At 40.8% G+C, this 17181-nt stretch overlaps 1 protein-coding gene across 9 annotated transcripts in view; it reads right to left on the bottom strand.

Moving 5' to 3' along the window:
- Positions 1-17181, bottom strand: part of plce1 (phospholipase C, epsilon 1) — a 92452-nt gene that overhangs the window by 69463 nt on the left and 5808 nt on the right. For 6 of the 9 annotated variants that reach the window (XM_028567108.1, XM_028567109.1, XM_028567107.1 and 3 more), the window contains exons 2-5: positions 8129-8516; positions 6999-7660; positions 5799-6236; positions 5383-5592 (exon numbers count right to left, since the gene is read on the bottom strand). In XM_028567108.1, the coding sequence (XP_028422909.1) occupies positions 5383-5592; positions 5799-6236; positions 6999-7619 (1269 nt within the window). In that variant the 5' untranslated portion in view covers positions 7620-7660; positions 8129-8516. Of the gene's footprint in view, positions 1-5382; positions 5593-5798; positions 6237-6998; positions 7661-8128; positions 8517-13499; positions 13588-17181 lie in introns of all 9 variants that reach the window. The other 3 variants (XM_028567105.1, XM_028567104.1, XM_028567106.1) reach the window with 3 other exon arrangements.

The raw sequence follows: 17181 nt of genomic DNA, 5'->3' as shown, positions 1-17181 counted from the left end.
TCCACCCAGACAGGAAATTATGTATACAGTAAGGACTGTTATTTTTGTGAATCAAACCTAACAGACACTATTTTTGGTGATCTGTGGTTTAAAATTGAGCTCCACCCACAAAAAAACCTAACAAGAGACATACAAGAAGTCACAGTCATGAAAAAAGTAATGGCATGACATCCGCTGGGCCAGATAATAAATGATGTGATTAATAGCCAATCTGATGGTCCTATTTCAGTGGAATTTTTCAAATATGTAGGTTAAAGGCAGCATGCAACAAAATAGTAAAGTGAGTGGGTTGCTGAGTAGGTCTATCATTCAGTCCTGCATCATTACTCAGGGCGTTTTCACACCTGTAGTCCGTTTGCTTTGGTCCGAATCAGTTGGTGAGTTAGTAAACTTGGAGTGATTTGCCCTCGGTCGGTTTGGTTTGGTTTCATACCTGGAAAAATCCAAGCGTACCAAAATGCGTCATTACAAATCAGGCAAGAACGTTTAGCCGTCTTATTGGTCGGATATTTCTGAGGGCGGGAGCAAGAAAGTAAATACAGGAAGAAGGTCCTGTGTTCTGGTATACCAGCTCATTTCACTAAAATTATCAGACATTGTTTCGCAAGAGACGTCGCTCTGCTCTGCCGGGGTCTGTCTCTAACTTTAGCGGCAGCTGGTTTGACCACGGAGATGCGAGTGATTAGCTTGACTGCAGGCTATTTCTGTGATAGAAAGGCCCAATCCAAAAGTCCGGACTCACAGACTCACGGACTTTGGTGCGCGTTCTCGCGAAATTCGTAAGGGCTTAGGGTTTTCCCAATGTCGAATTTCAAAGGGCGTGAGGGTTTGAGTACACACTTACCGAGCCCTTTCCGTGAGTCTGCATCGATGCAGACTTCACCAAAGGGAATTACTCACAGTTCAAAGCGCTGTGACGTTTACCGCGGAGACCGTATGGAAATCCGGAAATTACAAAGGTAAACAACAGCATGACACACGGCCACGGAACAGACCAACCTGTTTTCCAGCTTGTAAAACAAGAACTTGAAATAATGTGGAATCACGCAGCCGTCTCCTGTGCCTTGGCCATGCAGAAAGCAACAAACTTAAAATGAAAATTCCCAAACCGGCAAGTGTCAGCAACATCTTTTTTATTAAACGTTGCCAAGGTAACATGTGATCTTGTGTGAAGTGCTGTCCCAATCCCATTTATACCTATTTGAGCCCATGTGGCCTCACACACTCACTCACTTAGCACCTAAGATCAATTAAGTCTGTGAGTCTTTAGTCCTTAGTCCTCAGGGCTCACTTTGGGATTGGGCCAAACACTGCAAGCTGCTACAGTTAGCAGATTGCTAAACACACCTGACTAAAGGAGACATTTAGTCCGCTTTTGGTGTGCACCAGTTTGCCGCGTTCTCACCTGCCCAAACGAACCGCACCAGCGGGGCAAACAAACTCTAGTTTGATTCAACCGAACTAAAGGCTGTCGATGCAAAAACGCCCTCAAAGGAATCTTGGGGAGCCACAGTAGCAGAGGACCATCCAGAGTGCAAAGGAGATAAAGCGAAAATGTGGTCATAATCTTGAAAACTGAAAGTTGGAAAATGAAATGGGGTCTAATAATATAGTTTTAAAGTGAGATGAGTTAAAAGTATTTCAGGTGACTGACTGGAGCACCTTCAAAGAAACTCCCAGTTGGATCGATAGTGCAAACGATGAACGTCTGCGTTAAACAATATCTCCAAGACACAAGCCTGTGTATATTGAAATCTAAGGAGACAAGTCAACTCCTAAGGGGCACTTCAGAAAGAGACATTTTTGATTCCCTTTTTCCAGCACAGATTTACCCTGGATTTATGAGAAGACACAATGAGGAAAACAGGAAAGCACAGAACGTCCCTAGAAAGCAGAATGTGTTCCTGTCCCTTAAGACTACTTGCATCCTCGGTAATGAGAAGACAATATACAAACAAGCATCCATCTCTCAGCCCCACAACCACTTAGCCCAAACTGCTATGGTGTGTAGTCCATGTCTGTGTCTGTGTGTGTGTGTCTGTGTGTGTGTGTGTGTGTGTGTGTGTGTGTGTGTGTGTGTGTGTGTGTGTGTGTGTGTGTGTGTGTGTGTGTGTGTGTGTGTGTGTGTGTGTGTGTGTGTGTGTGTGTGTGTGTGTAGGGTGCACATTGTCACTTACCACTTGGCCTGACACCACTTTGAGTTAAATGAAAGCACTCAGCAGGGATCTAATTGGTAGACTCTACAAAAGGCAAACAATAAAATGCTTCTGGTTTCAGAGACTGATCCCTACTCCAGTGATTTACCATTAAACCTGCACAGAGTGATGCAAAACTTCCTTATCTTGTGTTAAACTTCCCTGAACATGTATTTTGCATTTTTACTTCGAAACTCTTGTGAGACAATGCAAAAGGCTCCCCCTCCCCTCCCTCCATTTATATTTTCCATCATGTCCATTTTCCATTATGAACTTGTTTATGTAAAAACCTATATAAAACACAAGTTCAGGGCTTTGTCTTGGTCTAACCCTCCTTTTTGTTTCCACTCTCTCACTCTCCCTACTCTCTCTCAAATAGTCCATGCCTGATCCCCCCCACCTTGTTTCTCACTTTTCTTCCATGGTAGATTTTCTTCTTTTTCCACTGTTAAAATCTCATTTTCTTTCTCTCAATTTCTCTCTTTCTCTCAATTTCTCTCTTTTTCTCTCTCTCTCTCTCTCTCTCTGCTCCAATCCCTCCTTCACATAATCCTGTGTTCTTTGGCTCACTTCATAAGTTGTAGCAATAAACACACAGGGCCACAGGATACCTCCAGAAAACTCCTCAACATGATTACTGCAGAGTCAGGCTGACATGCCACATATAGGTTACCATAAAGTGTGTGTGTGTGTGTGTGTGTGTGTGTGTAAAAGACAGGGGAGTAGAGAGAGACAGACTCTGTCTTGTTTTTGCAATTACGCAATCAATTTACAATGTTTGTGCGCTGAATACTGCATAACCTTTCAACATTAGCTGTGACTAGATGGTTTGGGATGCAAAGGAACATGCTGCACTTTTGTTTAAACAGACACACTTTTAACTCAAATGTCGTATATTCTCTCTGATCTCCCACCGTTGTGTGTGCTGTATGCCATCTAATAAAACAGAAACAAACAGAAAATAGAAGGAATATGTTTCCTGGCGACTGCACGTTTATGACAGCATGACTCCCATTTGTTTTTTGTAATAGGATGCATTTGTACTTTCTCATAGTTTTTATGATTCCGATGACAGCCCTGCTACAACTCTTATTCACTGCTGCTCAGTGTTCTCAGAGTTTCTCTGGTGACCCCTTACACGAGTAGCTCAGATGGTGTTTTGACAAGGGAAGTGCTGGCAACTCCCCCATTTTCAATAGGCTCATTATTAAAGCAGCTCTTCCTGGACTTAACGCAGACCGTATTTTGACGACCACAAAGGACTCATAAAAACACTTTGGCAAAGTCAGAAACCACACTGCAGCATGCACATGAGTATGAGTGTGTGTTTGTATGGCAAGAGTGTACAAGCCCCCATCCATAGACAGTACTTGGCTCTGTCTTAGCTATGCATGAACCCATATAAAACACAAATACATATCCATGCATTTATGCACACACATACAGTATATTACAACTGTGCACGTCAGAATCCTATCATATAACATAAAACATAATAAATGCACAGTCACATGCACAGTCAAATGCCCAGGTAGACTCGGTCCTCCTGTTGTCTAATATCTATCTAATAATTAGCTTACAGATGTACACTATATATATTGTAGTGGAATTTAAACTACCACCATGCAGCAACAGTTACACATAGCAAAAAAGTTAAATAGAAATACAATATGCTACTTGGCATTATAATATAATAAACTTGGTCTTGTGTAATTCCGTTGTATGTGTCTTCAAGGCAATGGGTTTTGGTCTCCATGCGTTTTAAGTTTTCACAGGAAGAGGAGGGAAAAGATAACAAAAAAACAACAGGAGAATATCCTGTGTGATGCTGCAGATTCCCAGTTTTCACAGATTTTCATAATGTTTGCACCTCTAAGACTGAAAAGCATGACTTATGCCACACAAAATGCCTTACATTGAAAGGTAGCAATAACATGTACATTCTCTGAATTGTAGTTGCCAAGGTTTGTCAAGCTGAACAGCTCCTGTGAGAGGTTTTCATGTTTGTAGAAAACACTCCCTCTTGCTTGGGAACTCGATAATAACACAGCAATGTCCTGGGTCTCCTCTCTGTCTCACTCGGCCGGTTTTCCTCCATCTTCCATCTCTCTCTAACTTTCTCACTCTGTCATGCTCATATACCCTCTCTCCAATTTCCATGGCTATAACTTTAATGCAGATGCCAACTCTGCTCAGTCCATTTACACACACACCTGCACGCACGCATGCACACGCACACACACACGCTCAGTCATTCAGTCTGTCAGTAATATGGGGAGCAGAACTAACAGAGAATAACTCATTTTTCCACAGCAGGGGCATACCATGAACAAAGAGCCAGTGTCTATGTGTTTTGTGTGTGTGTGTGTGTGTGTGTGTGTGTGTGTGTGTGTGTGTGTGTGTGTGTGTGTGTGTTGATCTATTAACATATTCCTTGAACAAATTATTCATCTTTCATGAATAACAGGCATAACATTTCAACCTAAACAGAGGAAAGCAAAAGCCAAGAACAATTCCTCCATTGAAGCAAGAATCAATCAAGTCATAAATAATCTTGTGCCAAGCTTTCTTGGAGGGGGGGCGGGGGAGCTTGAAAAGCAAACCACATATTAAACCCAATGCCTTATCATCTGTGGAAAATCCACATAGCTTTTAAAGCACTTGAAGCATAAGCACATTATAGCTTGAGGTGAATCGTCAGTGATTTAAGGCCATGAACACTATAAAGATTGTACCTCCCACTGTAACATATTTTCTAAACTCTTAAAGGCAACCTTAATAACCCTTGGCTTAGGATGATTATGGAAAATATGTTTAATTGTGCTTATTAACACTGCAGACTTACTTGAAATCATAAATAGCAAAAAATTGCTGGTGCAACACAGATGTCTTCTTAGGATTCTGATGAAGATGTAACCCTACATCGAAACGTTAGTCACTGTTATGCACCTTAAGAAATAAAATCATCAAGTAAGAAGACATCTGTGTTGCACCAGCAATTTTATGCTATTTATGCTGTTGTGTCCTGCCTTGGTTGCACCGGATTGTTGTGGTCTGCAGAAGCGCAGAGAACTTCCCCTTTTTTTCTTGTATACTTGAAATCATTTTTGCACTGGTACAGTTCTCTCGTAATGGGATAATAATAATCAACGAAAATCTGTGAGTCTGTGTACATTCATTCTCTTACCTGCTGTAGCTTAACTCCAACAAAATGTAGCATCTCCTTGCAGACTCTGAATTCTTCTCCCATAACACGCATTACGATTGGCCACATATTCTTCTTGCTGGGTGGCCATAGCCTGCGATTAACCACCACGTCCCAGACCTCCTCTGAGATACGTCCTGATGGCAGCGTCTTGACAATCGCTCTGGTTCCAGTACACACTGACTTGGTCATCTTATGGAAAGAAGAAAAGTATTTCAGCGTGTTACATTGTTTTGTTTAGAAAAACTATAAATGGCACTGTCAAGGGTCATAAAATAAACATAGAAAAATATCAAACATGTTAAAGATATTAACTGAACACATTTGTTCAAGATACAAATTCTATTTAACACCAAAACTGTTAAATCCTATTAAAAAGGAATCTTGCATGTAAATACCTTCTGATTATTCTTGAAGAAGCGCCTCACCAGGACAGTAGAACGCTCTTTACGGTTTCTAATAAACTCTGTGTTATCCAAGAGACCCTCTCCATCCCCCTCCTCACTGCTGCTGCTGCCACCGCTACCACCGCCGTCACAGTTCCCGGTCACTCCTGAGGAGGACCTCTCATCCTTCCTTAGGGCTGTCCTTGTGGTTCTCCTTGTGGTTTCTAGAGATGCTCGTCTTAGAAATAATTCCTCCAGGGAGCATTTGTTAACCCTGGGCCTTCTGTTGAGCCTCTCTAAACTCGAGTAGCCATCTTTGAGATGATGCCGGTGAATGTGTCCATTCTGGCGACGCTGGCGGTGGTTGGCAGGGGGGGAACTACAGGGAGATGACACCAAAGAGCTCGGTTCACTGGATGGACTGCACTGAGTTGAGAGGCAGGGTAATGTCTAGAAGCAGAAAACATGGCAAATTAAAATAGTCTTAATGACGTTTTTGTTCAGCTAAATTAGCAGCGCCTCGAATGGGCTTTCTAATTGGGTAAAGCATTTAATTTACAGTGTAAAGATAGTTTTTTTCCCATCTTGTGCTTAAAAAAGGTCCCATGGCATGAAAATTTCACTTTATGAAGTTTTTTAACATCAATATGCGTTCCCCCAGCCTGCCTATGGTCCCCCAGTGGCTAGAAATGGCGATAGGTGTAAACCGAGCCCTGGGTATCCTGCTGCCGATCTGGAATCTTGCTCCTTATGAGGTCATAAGGAGCAAGGTTACCTCCCCTTTCTCTGCTTTGCCCGCCCAGAGAATTTGGCCCACCCATGAGAGAGAGAGACATCATGGCTTTCAAACGAGCAAAGTGGCCAAGGTTGGTCAAGGCCACACCCCCACCCTCCACCTTGCCCCCCCCCCCTCCTCCTCAATAGCATTTAAAGCTACAGACATAGAAATGGCACATACTAAGGAAAGCTCATTGTGGGACTGGCTCTACTAGCTGTAATTCTGCACCAAGGATGAATTTCGGGAAAGAGACTTCAGATACAGTATTAGGGGACCACTAAGGTCTATATAAAAGCATCCAAAGAGCAGCATGTCATGGGACCTTTAAAACAAGCATGTTAGAGCACAGAGAACATGTAACACATCCTTGGTGAAGCAGCTAAATGTATACAAATTTGCAAATAACCAGGGCTTGCATCTTTCTCCTTTATTACCTTGTGGAAAGCCAGCATAGACACAGGCAGGCTGCTGCGACGGATGTGTCGATGGTTGTGCTGAGAGGGGCTGGGGCAGAGGCGAGGACTGTGAACAGGGCTAGAGCTGGGGCTTGGACTGGATCTGGGGCTGTGGCAACAATAGATTTTTGGACCCATGTAAAGGCTTGACAGGGTGCAGGAGCAGTGGGTGCTGCCAGTTCTGTATCTGCCTGCATCCACACCCTCTCCAGGGGTGTCCAGCTGGCACGGAGATCCCTCTGAACATTTCCCAGGTATTGGAGGAACAGTGTTAGTTATTCCTTCAATTCTCCTGCCAGCCGACAGCTCTGGATAAAGTTTTTCTTCGGTACTCGAGAGTTTTGAGCTGTAATCCAAACACTCGTATTCCTCGTCCAAAATTGTCCCTTTTCCACTGTCACACGACAACTTCCTATATAAGAGGAGTGAAGGGCTGCTCCGCTGTTTCGACTGCCACAATTGTTCAGAGTATCGCCATACTTCTTGGCTGTCATTTGCGTGTCTGGCTCCTCTGCTGGGTCTACTCCCAGTGGATGGAGGTGAAGCACGCGGAGCCAGGACTACAGCCCCGACCTGTGTCGGATTTTCTTCAGTAGCCATGGCGTCTCCCTGGAGCGTTTGTGCTTTGTTTTGCTGCAGCTCTAAAAATAAGTAACACTTTGCTGTTGATGACAGTTAAGTATGAGAAATCTAACCTAACTGCATTTAGAAGAACTTCAGAATTCGGCTTAAGTCCTTTATCTATATATCTAAAATAGGTTTGCAGTCAAATACATTTCTCTAAGATTCTCTTCATTTCTAACATTTGAGAAGCGACGTCTTCAATCTCAATCAGCAGCAAGACGAAATGAGATTTCTTCAAAACCAATACATTGTGTAAGGTGACCGCATTGTCATGTTTATAACTCAGATGGTCTAGATGACTAATGGTAGGGAGTTTACCCTGAATTGGCTCACATATTTAAAAAATGTCTAAACTGTTTCAGCTAGGGGGGATTAAAGCTTGTTTTATCTTGTGATTGATTGACTGCATGAGTGACTGACAGACTTACATACTACCCTAATCAGTATCAAACATTTTGTATTTTAGTTCAGTTCAAAATACTCACTTAGATGATTAGAGAGCGATCTGCTTCAGGTCATGCTACACAACAGTCCCAAGCTTCCTTTTCAAGGTCAATGTGCCATCATGGTCATAGACACGTACTGGGGGCAAATGATTACTTCAGCTTCCAGTGAACTCTTGAGAGACTAAGACAACATGTCCATACAGAGTGTGCTCTGTGTGCGTTTAGTGTGCGTGTTGTAGAAACAGAAGCTTGTGCAGCTGTACAAACCGCCAGATAGAGAACCCACGGAGGGGACCCTGGAGGGCCGAGGAATTTCCTTGATAGTACGGTTTACAGTCACAGCTTACAAGGCCATGTGTGTCCCTGTGTGCGCTAGCCCTGATTGGACCTGATCTGTATCTGTGGCGTAGTTATCCTCTTGCAGGCGCTGAGAAGAGAGAAAAAAAGAGAGAACACAGATGCACCAATCATTATTTATGTGGTTAATTAAGTCATTTGCATAGTAGTTTTAGTTCACAATAAAATTAATGTCAAACTTTCATGCAATGTTCAACTTTCAAGCATATTCAAAGAAGATTGGGTGAGACAGCGAGAAGGTTCAAGACTGAGCATTACAAATATAATTCCTTCTGTGCTCTCTTCTTTCATCACATCAGCTTTCTTATCTATAACTATTCAACAAAATCGCTGGACAGAGCACGAGCCATTGTGACCGAAACAACTGAAACAACAAATACTGAATTTCAGCAGGAGGGAAAAAATGAGGGAAGGAACCACGCTCATTTTACACCCATAAAAACTACCAACCTTCTGGGGCAATAAGAATAAAACTATAAACAGCACATTTATCCCCATTTCCTGAGATGATGTATGGAGTGTAGGACGCGTTATGTGCTTGGTATAATTAAATAATGAAGTGTGTTTGGACTATCACCAGAATTGAATTCTTCAGTAATGTGTCTTGGAGAAACAGTGTGGATTAACACCATAAGAAAACCTCAAGGGAGACATATCATCACCACACTACCAAAGTACTAATAATTAACAGCCTGCCATGTTGTCTAAAAAGTGGATCCCATATCTAGATTTCCCCCATGTATCTACCATCATGAACTTACATATTCTGGATACCTAGAATTTTACCTTTGGGATATAAAATGTCAGCCTTTTTCCAGGCACCGCAAGAAAAAGGCTATGAGAATCATTAAGGATCAAAAACCACCCTGGTAACAGCCTTTTCTCCTTGTTGAGGTCAGGAAGAAGGTACCGGATACACATGGCCAGGACTGAGAGGCTCAGGAGGAGCTTCTACCCTCAGGCCTTTAGGATCCTAATCGAGGACACTGCCTAACTGTCGCGCAGAGTTCACCATCCTGAACTTTTGGCGGTACCCACTGGACGGCAGGAACAACTTTTAAAAATTGTTTGCTTTTTGGAAAACGCTCTAGCAGGTAAGCGGTTGTCATGATGGTTGTCAGGGCGGTTGTCAGGGCGGTTGCTACGCGGCGGTGTAAAACCAGCTTTAGATTCAAATATAAAACAAAATTAAAACAAAAATCCAGGTGGAAACAAACTTTCTGGATTCCAGAACGTGTGTGCAATCGTGATTAATTTGACTGTTATTAGTGTTAAATGTAACAACATGCTTTGAGTTTCTAATGATAGTGAATTGACAAACTTTAAACAATCATACATTGATACTACCCTAAACTTTCGTCCTCTTCCAACAAACACTCGTTGATGTTATCAAGGTATTTAATTACAATGATCAGAAACAGCTTTTTTATTTTTGATATTGTCCAGCAGCAGTCTTGAAATACAAGACTCTTGTCTTTAATGAAAGCACATACTTTTAAAAAGATGCCAATTATGCAAATTATGAAAAGAGGAAAGCTAACAATGCCTATGACACTAAACAGTCCACGTTCAGTGGCTGGATTTCATCACACAGCTCGACCATAAATAGGAAATGATGTCCCTTAAAGATATTTACTTTCATGTATTCTGTCTAGATCAATCTAGCACACTGGTAGGAGAATAAATAAGAGCTAGGCAGAGACTAGTTAAGCACCATGGTTGCATGAAATGGATCCATAACAGACAAATTCACCCACAACATGCATGCATACTAATTGTGTGGTTCTGGTATCGTCAACGGTGGCCAGCGATGTATAAATCCCAAAAACTAGTGCCAGAAACCTCATAATTACAGCAACCACAGCCCTCAATTCCCTGCCAAAATGCGTGGGCTACTGTAGGAATGTGGGACTGACCCAGAGAGGGAGGACCAGCTACACTTTTAGTGTGGGAGAGAAAGACAAATACAAATAGGGAGGAAAGGGCTCAACTCATTGATCCTTAGTAAATCAAGCAGTCAAAGCATTCTTGTGCGCGCCCCCCCCCTCCAACACACACACACACACACACACACACACACACACACACACACACACACACACACACACACACACACACACACACACACACACACACACACACCAAGTTGTCTGTGTTGGATGTCTGCAGCCTCTTTTCAAGGCTCTGTGCTACATTCACACAGACAGAACTTGAGCCCAAGGGATGAAACAGACAAGTGCTCCATTCATGAGCTCACCCAACTTTCATACGACCTCCTCGTCTTTGCAGCTAAGCTAAGCTGTAGCCTTTTGAGAACACTGATTTGACACGTCAAAAAAGATAACCTTTGATAATAGGACATTCAGAGGTGCCACTGCTAGACGTATGCTCATTTTGTTCATCGCTAGAACATTGTTTCACACATCTAAAATGGCATTTTGACTCAATGGAATCCAGCGGTATGCTTAAGGCAGCTTTTACAAACAAAACAAACCTGCACTGATCACTAGGCATCATTGTTGTTGTACTGGAGTTGATGAAACAGCTTTAAAAGTGTGAGCCACTTCTTTAATAAGAAATAAGAGACATGCCAAGATCCCAAATTTCCCAGAAGCTAATAAACGTCAACTATAAATACAATTTTGGAGTAGGCCAGAGAAGGTGGCTACATGAAGTATTTTTATACAAAATGGACTTTAATAATCAATATAGTGGAGCTAATAAAAAAGACCTCATGACAAAACATGCTAAACTAGTTAATGGAAAGTAGTAGTTTTACCAAATTTTGCCTTCCCATTGAAAATGTAAAAATTGTAATTAATATTAAACATTACAATTGCCACATCAGCACTGCAAAAAAGCAGGTTTGGTGATCATGGGATTCTCATAATATCTACCTTTAATAACCTATTGATCTGTCTTACATAAAAAAAAGAATATCAAAAAAGAATACATTTTCCCTGCATAGTATCAATAAAGTTCATCTTATAGTTATTTATGAAATATAATTAATACCAAAACAAAACCCATCATTAAAAAGATGCAAACATGCAGTTTATTAGCTCCAAGGTAAATGAAGCTCAGCGTAAATTCTTTCAGGAAGACTTCATCACCTCTCTCTCTCTCTCCCTCTTCCTAAAACTGATCAGCTGTTTCGAGGCAATCACTTTTCAGTTAAACCAATCAGAATCGGCCATGAATTTCACTAGCCAATCACAGCATTACATCCCTGCTTTAAATCTGTTTCTCTCTCTCTGCTGCTGTCAGTTGTCATTTCAGGCAAAGAGTGCAACCCTCCTCCTCCCCTTCCACCTCCAGTCATCATCACCCACGGCACCCTGGGTCTTCCTCAGGCAGACTGCTCCCCTCCTTCGGTCCGGTCTTGGTGCTCCTTCACCACCACCACCAGTGTCTAGACTCCATCGGGGGGATATGTCTTGGTTTCTCTACCCCTTTAACGATGGAGTCTAATCTCCAAAGACTCTGTACATTTCATATTATGCATGTGTACAAATAAACCTTTGCATATTTGTAACAAAGTCTCTCCTGATTGAAATAATAGATTTCAATGTGTCAGTTGCACAATATACCTCTGACTATTACTGATACTGCATGACATGGGAGCATTTTGCCTTGAGCTACACTGCTGATTAAAAGAAGACACCTTACTCATGAGTCATATGCTGAAGAAGTTTTTGTGGGAGGGAAAATCTCTGCCACGGCTGAGCTAATCAAAATCAAGGCAGTTTTCAGAAGTCCATGTCTTTATAAGCAAGTTATCAGAAATCATGTCGGATTACATTTTCTAAGAACTCTGTTCTTCACAATGGGAGCCCATTCCGATCCATAACAGTAAGAATCTCACCTGCATGTGTCACAGTCAACTAACAGGTCAAACCAGATATATCTTCATCATATTTATTGTACTGTGTACCTGTGCTGTCATGCGTAGATTCCCAATTGCCTGAAATCATACATCAAGTTAGGCATGTATGATTTATTTTTATGGGAACCAACCTGCCATTAACCTTGGGCGTATTTATAAAAGAGAGATTAGCAACCGTAGCAAAGGGCAAGTCTTAGCAACTACTAGAATTGGGAGGAGCAATGAGAAACAAAAGTGCCGTAAAACTAAATTTGCAGACAAGATGCAATTAAAAAACATGAGAAAACAAAGTTCTATTTGGGAACCATCTGTGTTCATCATCATCTGCTTCCGCTAATGTTGTGGCTGTACATACTGTATGCTAGCTGTCACATTAAGGCTGATCTTACTTGGGGACACAAACAACCGACACACGACACATGTTAGGTCATGAACCTGTCCAATCATGGGTCAGGAGGGCAAGGCTAGCATAACATTCTGGCTACTCCAGGCAAGAAGTTGCATACTGCAGCTTTAAATCCTGAAGCTATGTGCCTAGGGGCATGATAGACAGCTGCGCTTGCCATCAAGCTAATTTAAAAACACTCTGAAATTAGCAACAGGATAGCATTTCCACACTGTGGTTACTTAACATGGAAGCATGTGGACCAAGTAAGGCTTGATAAACAATGTGCTACAGCTGTTCAATTAGTCTTAGTAGACATACTATGTGATTATTTAAAAAAGTGAAATTCACAAATACTGAGTAGAGAACTGTTATTTATAAGAATGATCAAATGTCTGCAGTTAGTAAACCTAAAAAACAACCGCGCACACCCACCAAACACAGTTCAAAGTATCTCTTGTTATCAGCTGAACTGTGACCCTGGCTAGGGAAGCAAATGGCTCTCTCAGGCTAAATCTTAGCCTTGGGCCAAAAAGACAGACAGACAGACACACACACACATGCCGGGAAACCAGGTCACACAGAGTGACAAGTGCACTGACCAAGAAAACCCTCAATTACTTCAACTTCACTTGTTGTATTATAGAAAATATTGTCTAACACATTGCACACATACTACCAGGCTTATTTTCCTAGACAATATCTCAATGGTAAAAAAAAGAAATAGTCCTATAATAAGGTATATATAAATAGATTAGGTATATCGCGATGTTAATACTTACATTAATGTAGGCAATCTCCTTGTAAAAAGTCCTGTAAATCTTTTATGCTCCCGGGTTTTTCAGGTGAATCAGGATTCCCGCTCACTATCTTGTCGACAGAGAATGAGAGTGAAAGAGAGAGGGAGTGAGAGTGAGAGAGAGAGTGAGAGAGAGAGTGAGAGAGAGAGAGAGAGAGAGAGAGAGAGAGAGAGAGAGAGAGAGAGAGAGAGAGAGAGAGAGCCATAAGGGATGGGCCTTTCACAATTGGCCTGCAAGTTCAGCAGCCAATCAGAATGTGTTTTTGAAGTCTATTGATATAAATGTTTCACCTTGACAGTCATCTGATCTGACTGACAGTTACAGCACACAACAAAGGACTGTAGTGACACACAACTAATTCAATTCATGACATAATTAGGAATGTTTCTGTCCTAATGAGCTACTGTATATCTACTGTATGTTGGTACTGTATTACACACTTTTTTTTACGAGTGATGATTAATCCTCAATATTATAGCAATAGTTTAACATTTTAAGAAATGGTTGTTGTTTTTCTAAGTTGCCGTTTTAGAGAGGGGTTTATGTTTACGTTTTGTCGTGACCCATGAACCAGCGGAGACTTAAACTATAAAATAGCACATATGCTCTTGGTTGTATTTTAGACCTGAACAGGCTGAATTATCTGAATTTAAGCAATATAAAAAAATACTTTCTTTCAAAACTGGCTGAAGTTTGAACATGGGCTTGTATACTGCTTTAAGGAGCTTGTATTCTTCAACAGAAGCCCAGGAAAACTGTGATCTAAGATGCACTACTGGAAAAAAATCCTGATTAAATGAGGACAGCCAGTTGTCTGCTCATCATGCTTTAAAAGAGAAATGTTACCAACATTATCCGTGCTGCAATGAAGTGTAACACATGTTGATGAGAGCAAAAAGGGATGATCTCAGCACCTCTGACAGTCCTGAAGAAACGGGATATAATCAGAATCAGATGGTGAACAACAAAACTGTACTATATTTTTTTTGTATTTGTGGGTGTGCGTCTGTTGTTTCCTAATTTTTCTCAAAAGGGTATTTCCAAACTGCCTCACATCAATTAGAAAATGATGTACAGTATAAATCGTTTTGGAGCTTACACTACGTAATAAAGATTTTGCTTTTACATGCAAGGCATGTTGCAGTAGTGCAGTGTGACATTCACTGGTCGAAATCAGTGAAGTCTCAAGTTTTATTAGTGACTTTAAGTACATTTTAGGAGCACCTCAAGGCCATGAAGTGAACATATCAGTGACTGTCACATTATCAAAATTATAAGTTTATAACAAATGTGTTTTGTAACCTTTGTTCAGTGGTGAAAGGCCACTACACTGGCACCATTAATGGCCTCAGAGGTAGGGATACATGCTGACACTGAACAGTAACTTAAATGAGACAGGGTGAAAAGAGGACTCTAATGTGATGTCCATGTCACTGTATTTTGAAGGATGTATAAGAAGGAAACTTTTAACACGTTCGCCAAAAGTACTTGATAAACAAAATGGTAGATAACGGCTGTATTTGAATCCAAATCTGACACAGCTCTAAAGCAGACCACAGTTTTTTTTGTTTTTTTTTTAAGTTGAGACATTCAACCACTTATCGAAATTATGGATGTAAACACTAATGCCCCATGTGTAATAAATAACCTCATGGGCAGTCAATTAAAATGAGTAACAATTTGTTATAATGAGTTTGTGTCTCAGGATCCAAAGAGTTTTTTGAGCCCGTCCTAAATCATTGTTTATCCCACCAACGGGAGGCCTTCATGCTTACATAAAAGCCTTTTTGTAATGTTCATTCATGAGGGATTATTTCACAACTCATCCAAACGATGACTCACGGTCTGGTATGTGATTAGGTCCAACTTCACAGGGAGTGCAGGAAAGCAGAGCCAATCAGTGAGGTAGAAAGCAGCCCCAATAATTACTGCCAGTAACCTTTAGGCTTCAAACTTACGATACGTGTTAAGCTTACTTTGATACCTCACAGTCAATGGATAAGGAAAGTAAAATAGAGAGTAAATGACATAAAAAATATCTGAGTGAGCTGAAATGCCACTTATCCTCCTGAGCCTCCAAAATACTCCACTAAACACTTCACACTCAGATTTGGCATTGGATCTTTAGCATTCCACCAGCATTATAAGCAGGTCAGGGGGAGAAGGAATCCCCTTCTCTGTTGTGTAGGGGCCACGGGGAAATAAAGTACAATAGAGTGACGCTCCGACTGGTGTCAACCCAACAAGAAACAGTCACGCGGTGAAAACACAGATTTCAATTAGATTATCTTTTCAGTCACGGATGCTTTGGTGATGCCAAAGAAAGTGCCAAAAACATACTAATTTGAATTCCATTCCCGATCTAAGAAACAAGACTAGCAAGAAGTGGAAATAAGGAAAAAACAAACCAGCAGAAAGAACATACATGTACGTTAGAGTGTAACGTTAATGCAACTAGGGATGAACCGATAACATACTTGGTATTGCCATCAGTCTTAATCTAGTCTCAACCACTGAATTGGGTATTGGAAAAAATAAACTTAAATCAAATGTTAACTATTGATAAATACTCCCTACCTGTAACGATATAAAAGTTCTAAACAAAACTAGTAAGACAACGGTAACCGGTGAAGAAGAACTTTTGACTATTTATGCATCATGCTCTTTGATGGGCATCCAAACCACAGTGCACAGTGATGGCTTATTAAGAGCTCTGGGCATACTAAAGAAGAATGTGAATCACACTGGATGAAGGTATTGGAGATTGTGTGTATTGGAAATCAAAACGTGGTAAAGATCCAGTAAAAGAAAACCCTGTAGAGTGCCCTTTAAATCTTCAGTATTATAACGCACTCTTCTTGAAAAGGACCCCCCCTCTCTCTAACACAGGGGGTCAGAGAAGAAAAGACGCATCATATGACTACAATAGAATCACATTCCTTAAACTGGTCACTGTTGAAAAGAAACAGACATACCATGCAACGCAAGACCTAGCCTAGATAAGGGAAAAAATATATATATATATATATATATATATATATATATATATATATATATATATATATATATATATATATATATATGCGCGCACACGCGTGTGTGTGTGTGTGTGTGATTTAGAATATAAGGGGAAAATCAACTAATAAAAAAAAAGTTATGTGAATCTTTTTGATTACAACATATGTAAGATATATATTAAGTTGAATTTTTTGCATTATTGTCCAAAAGACTGAGGGATCTGGCTGAGAGCTAACTGGACCAGCTTAATATTCAAACATTTTGTCCAGCTGCCATTGCAAATAAGTTCTTGACTTGCCTGAATGAATAAAGGTGAAATAAATTTAAAATAATAAAACTATCAAAATTTCTGTGTCAACCCAACCCAAACCTGAACCACTGAAGCATTTAATGAGTCGCAACGCTGCAAACGCCTGATTTTTATTCAAAATCTTCTAAATCCACCTCGAATATTTAAAGTTATAACCATCCGACATTAACTGTAAATTGTAGATATCTTCTTAATAATTACACATTCGAGTCAGGCAGCCATCAACAACAATCAGTCAATCCATTTTTACTACAGTAACCAGTAAACGGTGCCTTGAATCCCAATGTAAGTGAAAGGTGGAGCAAATTCAAAGAGCTCGAATTGGCCCCGACCCAG

This window comes from Perca flavescens, chromosome 21 (genome assembly GCF_004354835.1).
Source record: "Perca flavescens isolate YP-PL-M2 chromosome 21, PFLA_1.0, whole genome shotgun sequence".
Taxonomy (NCBI): Eukaryota; Metazoa; Chordata; class Actinopteri; order Perciformes; family Percidae; genus Perca; species Perca flavescens.
This window is presented reverse-complemented; position numbering and strand designations above follow the sequence as displayed.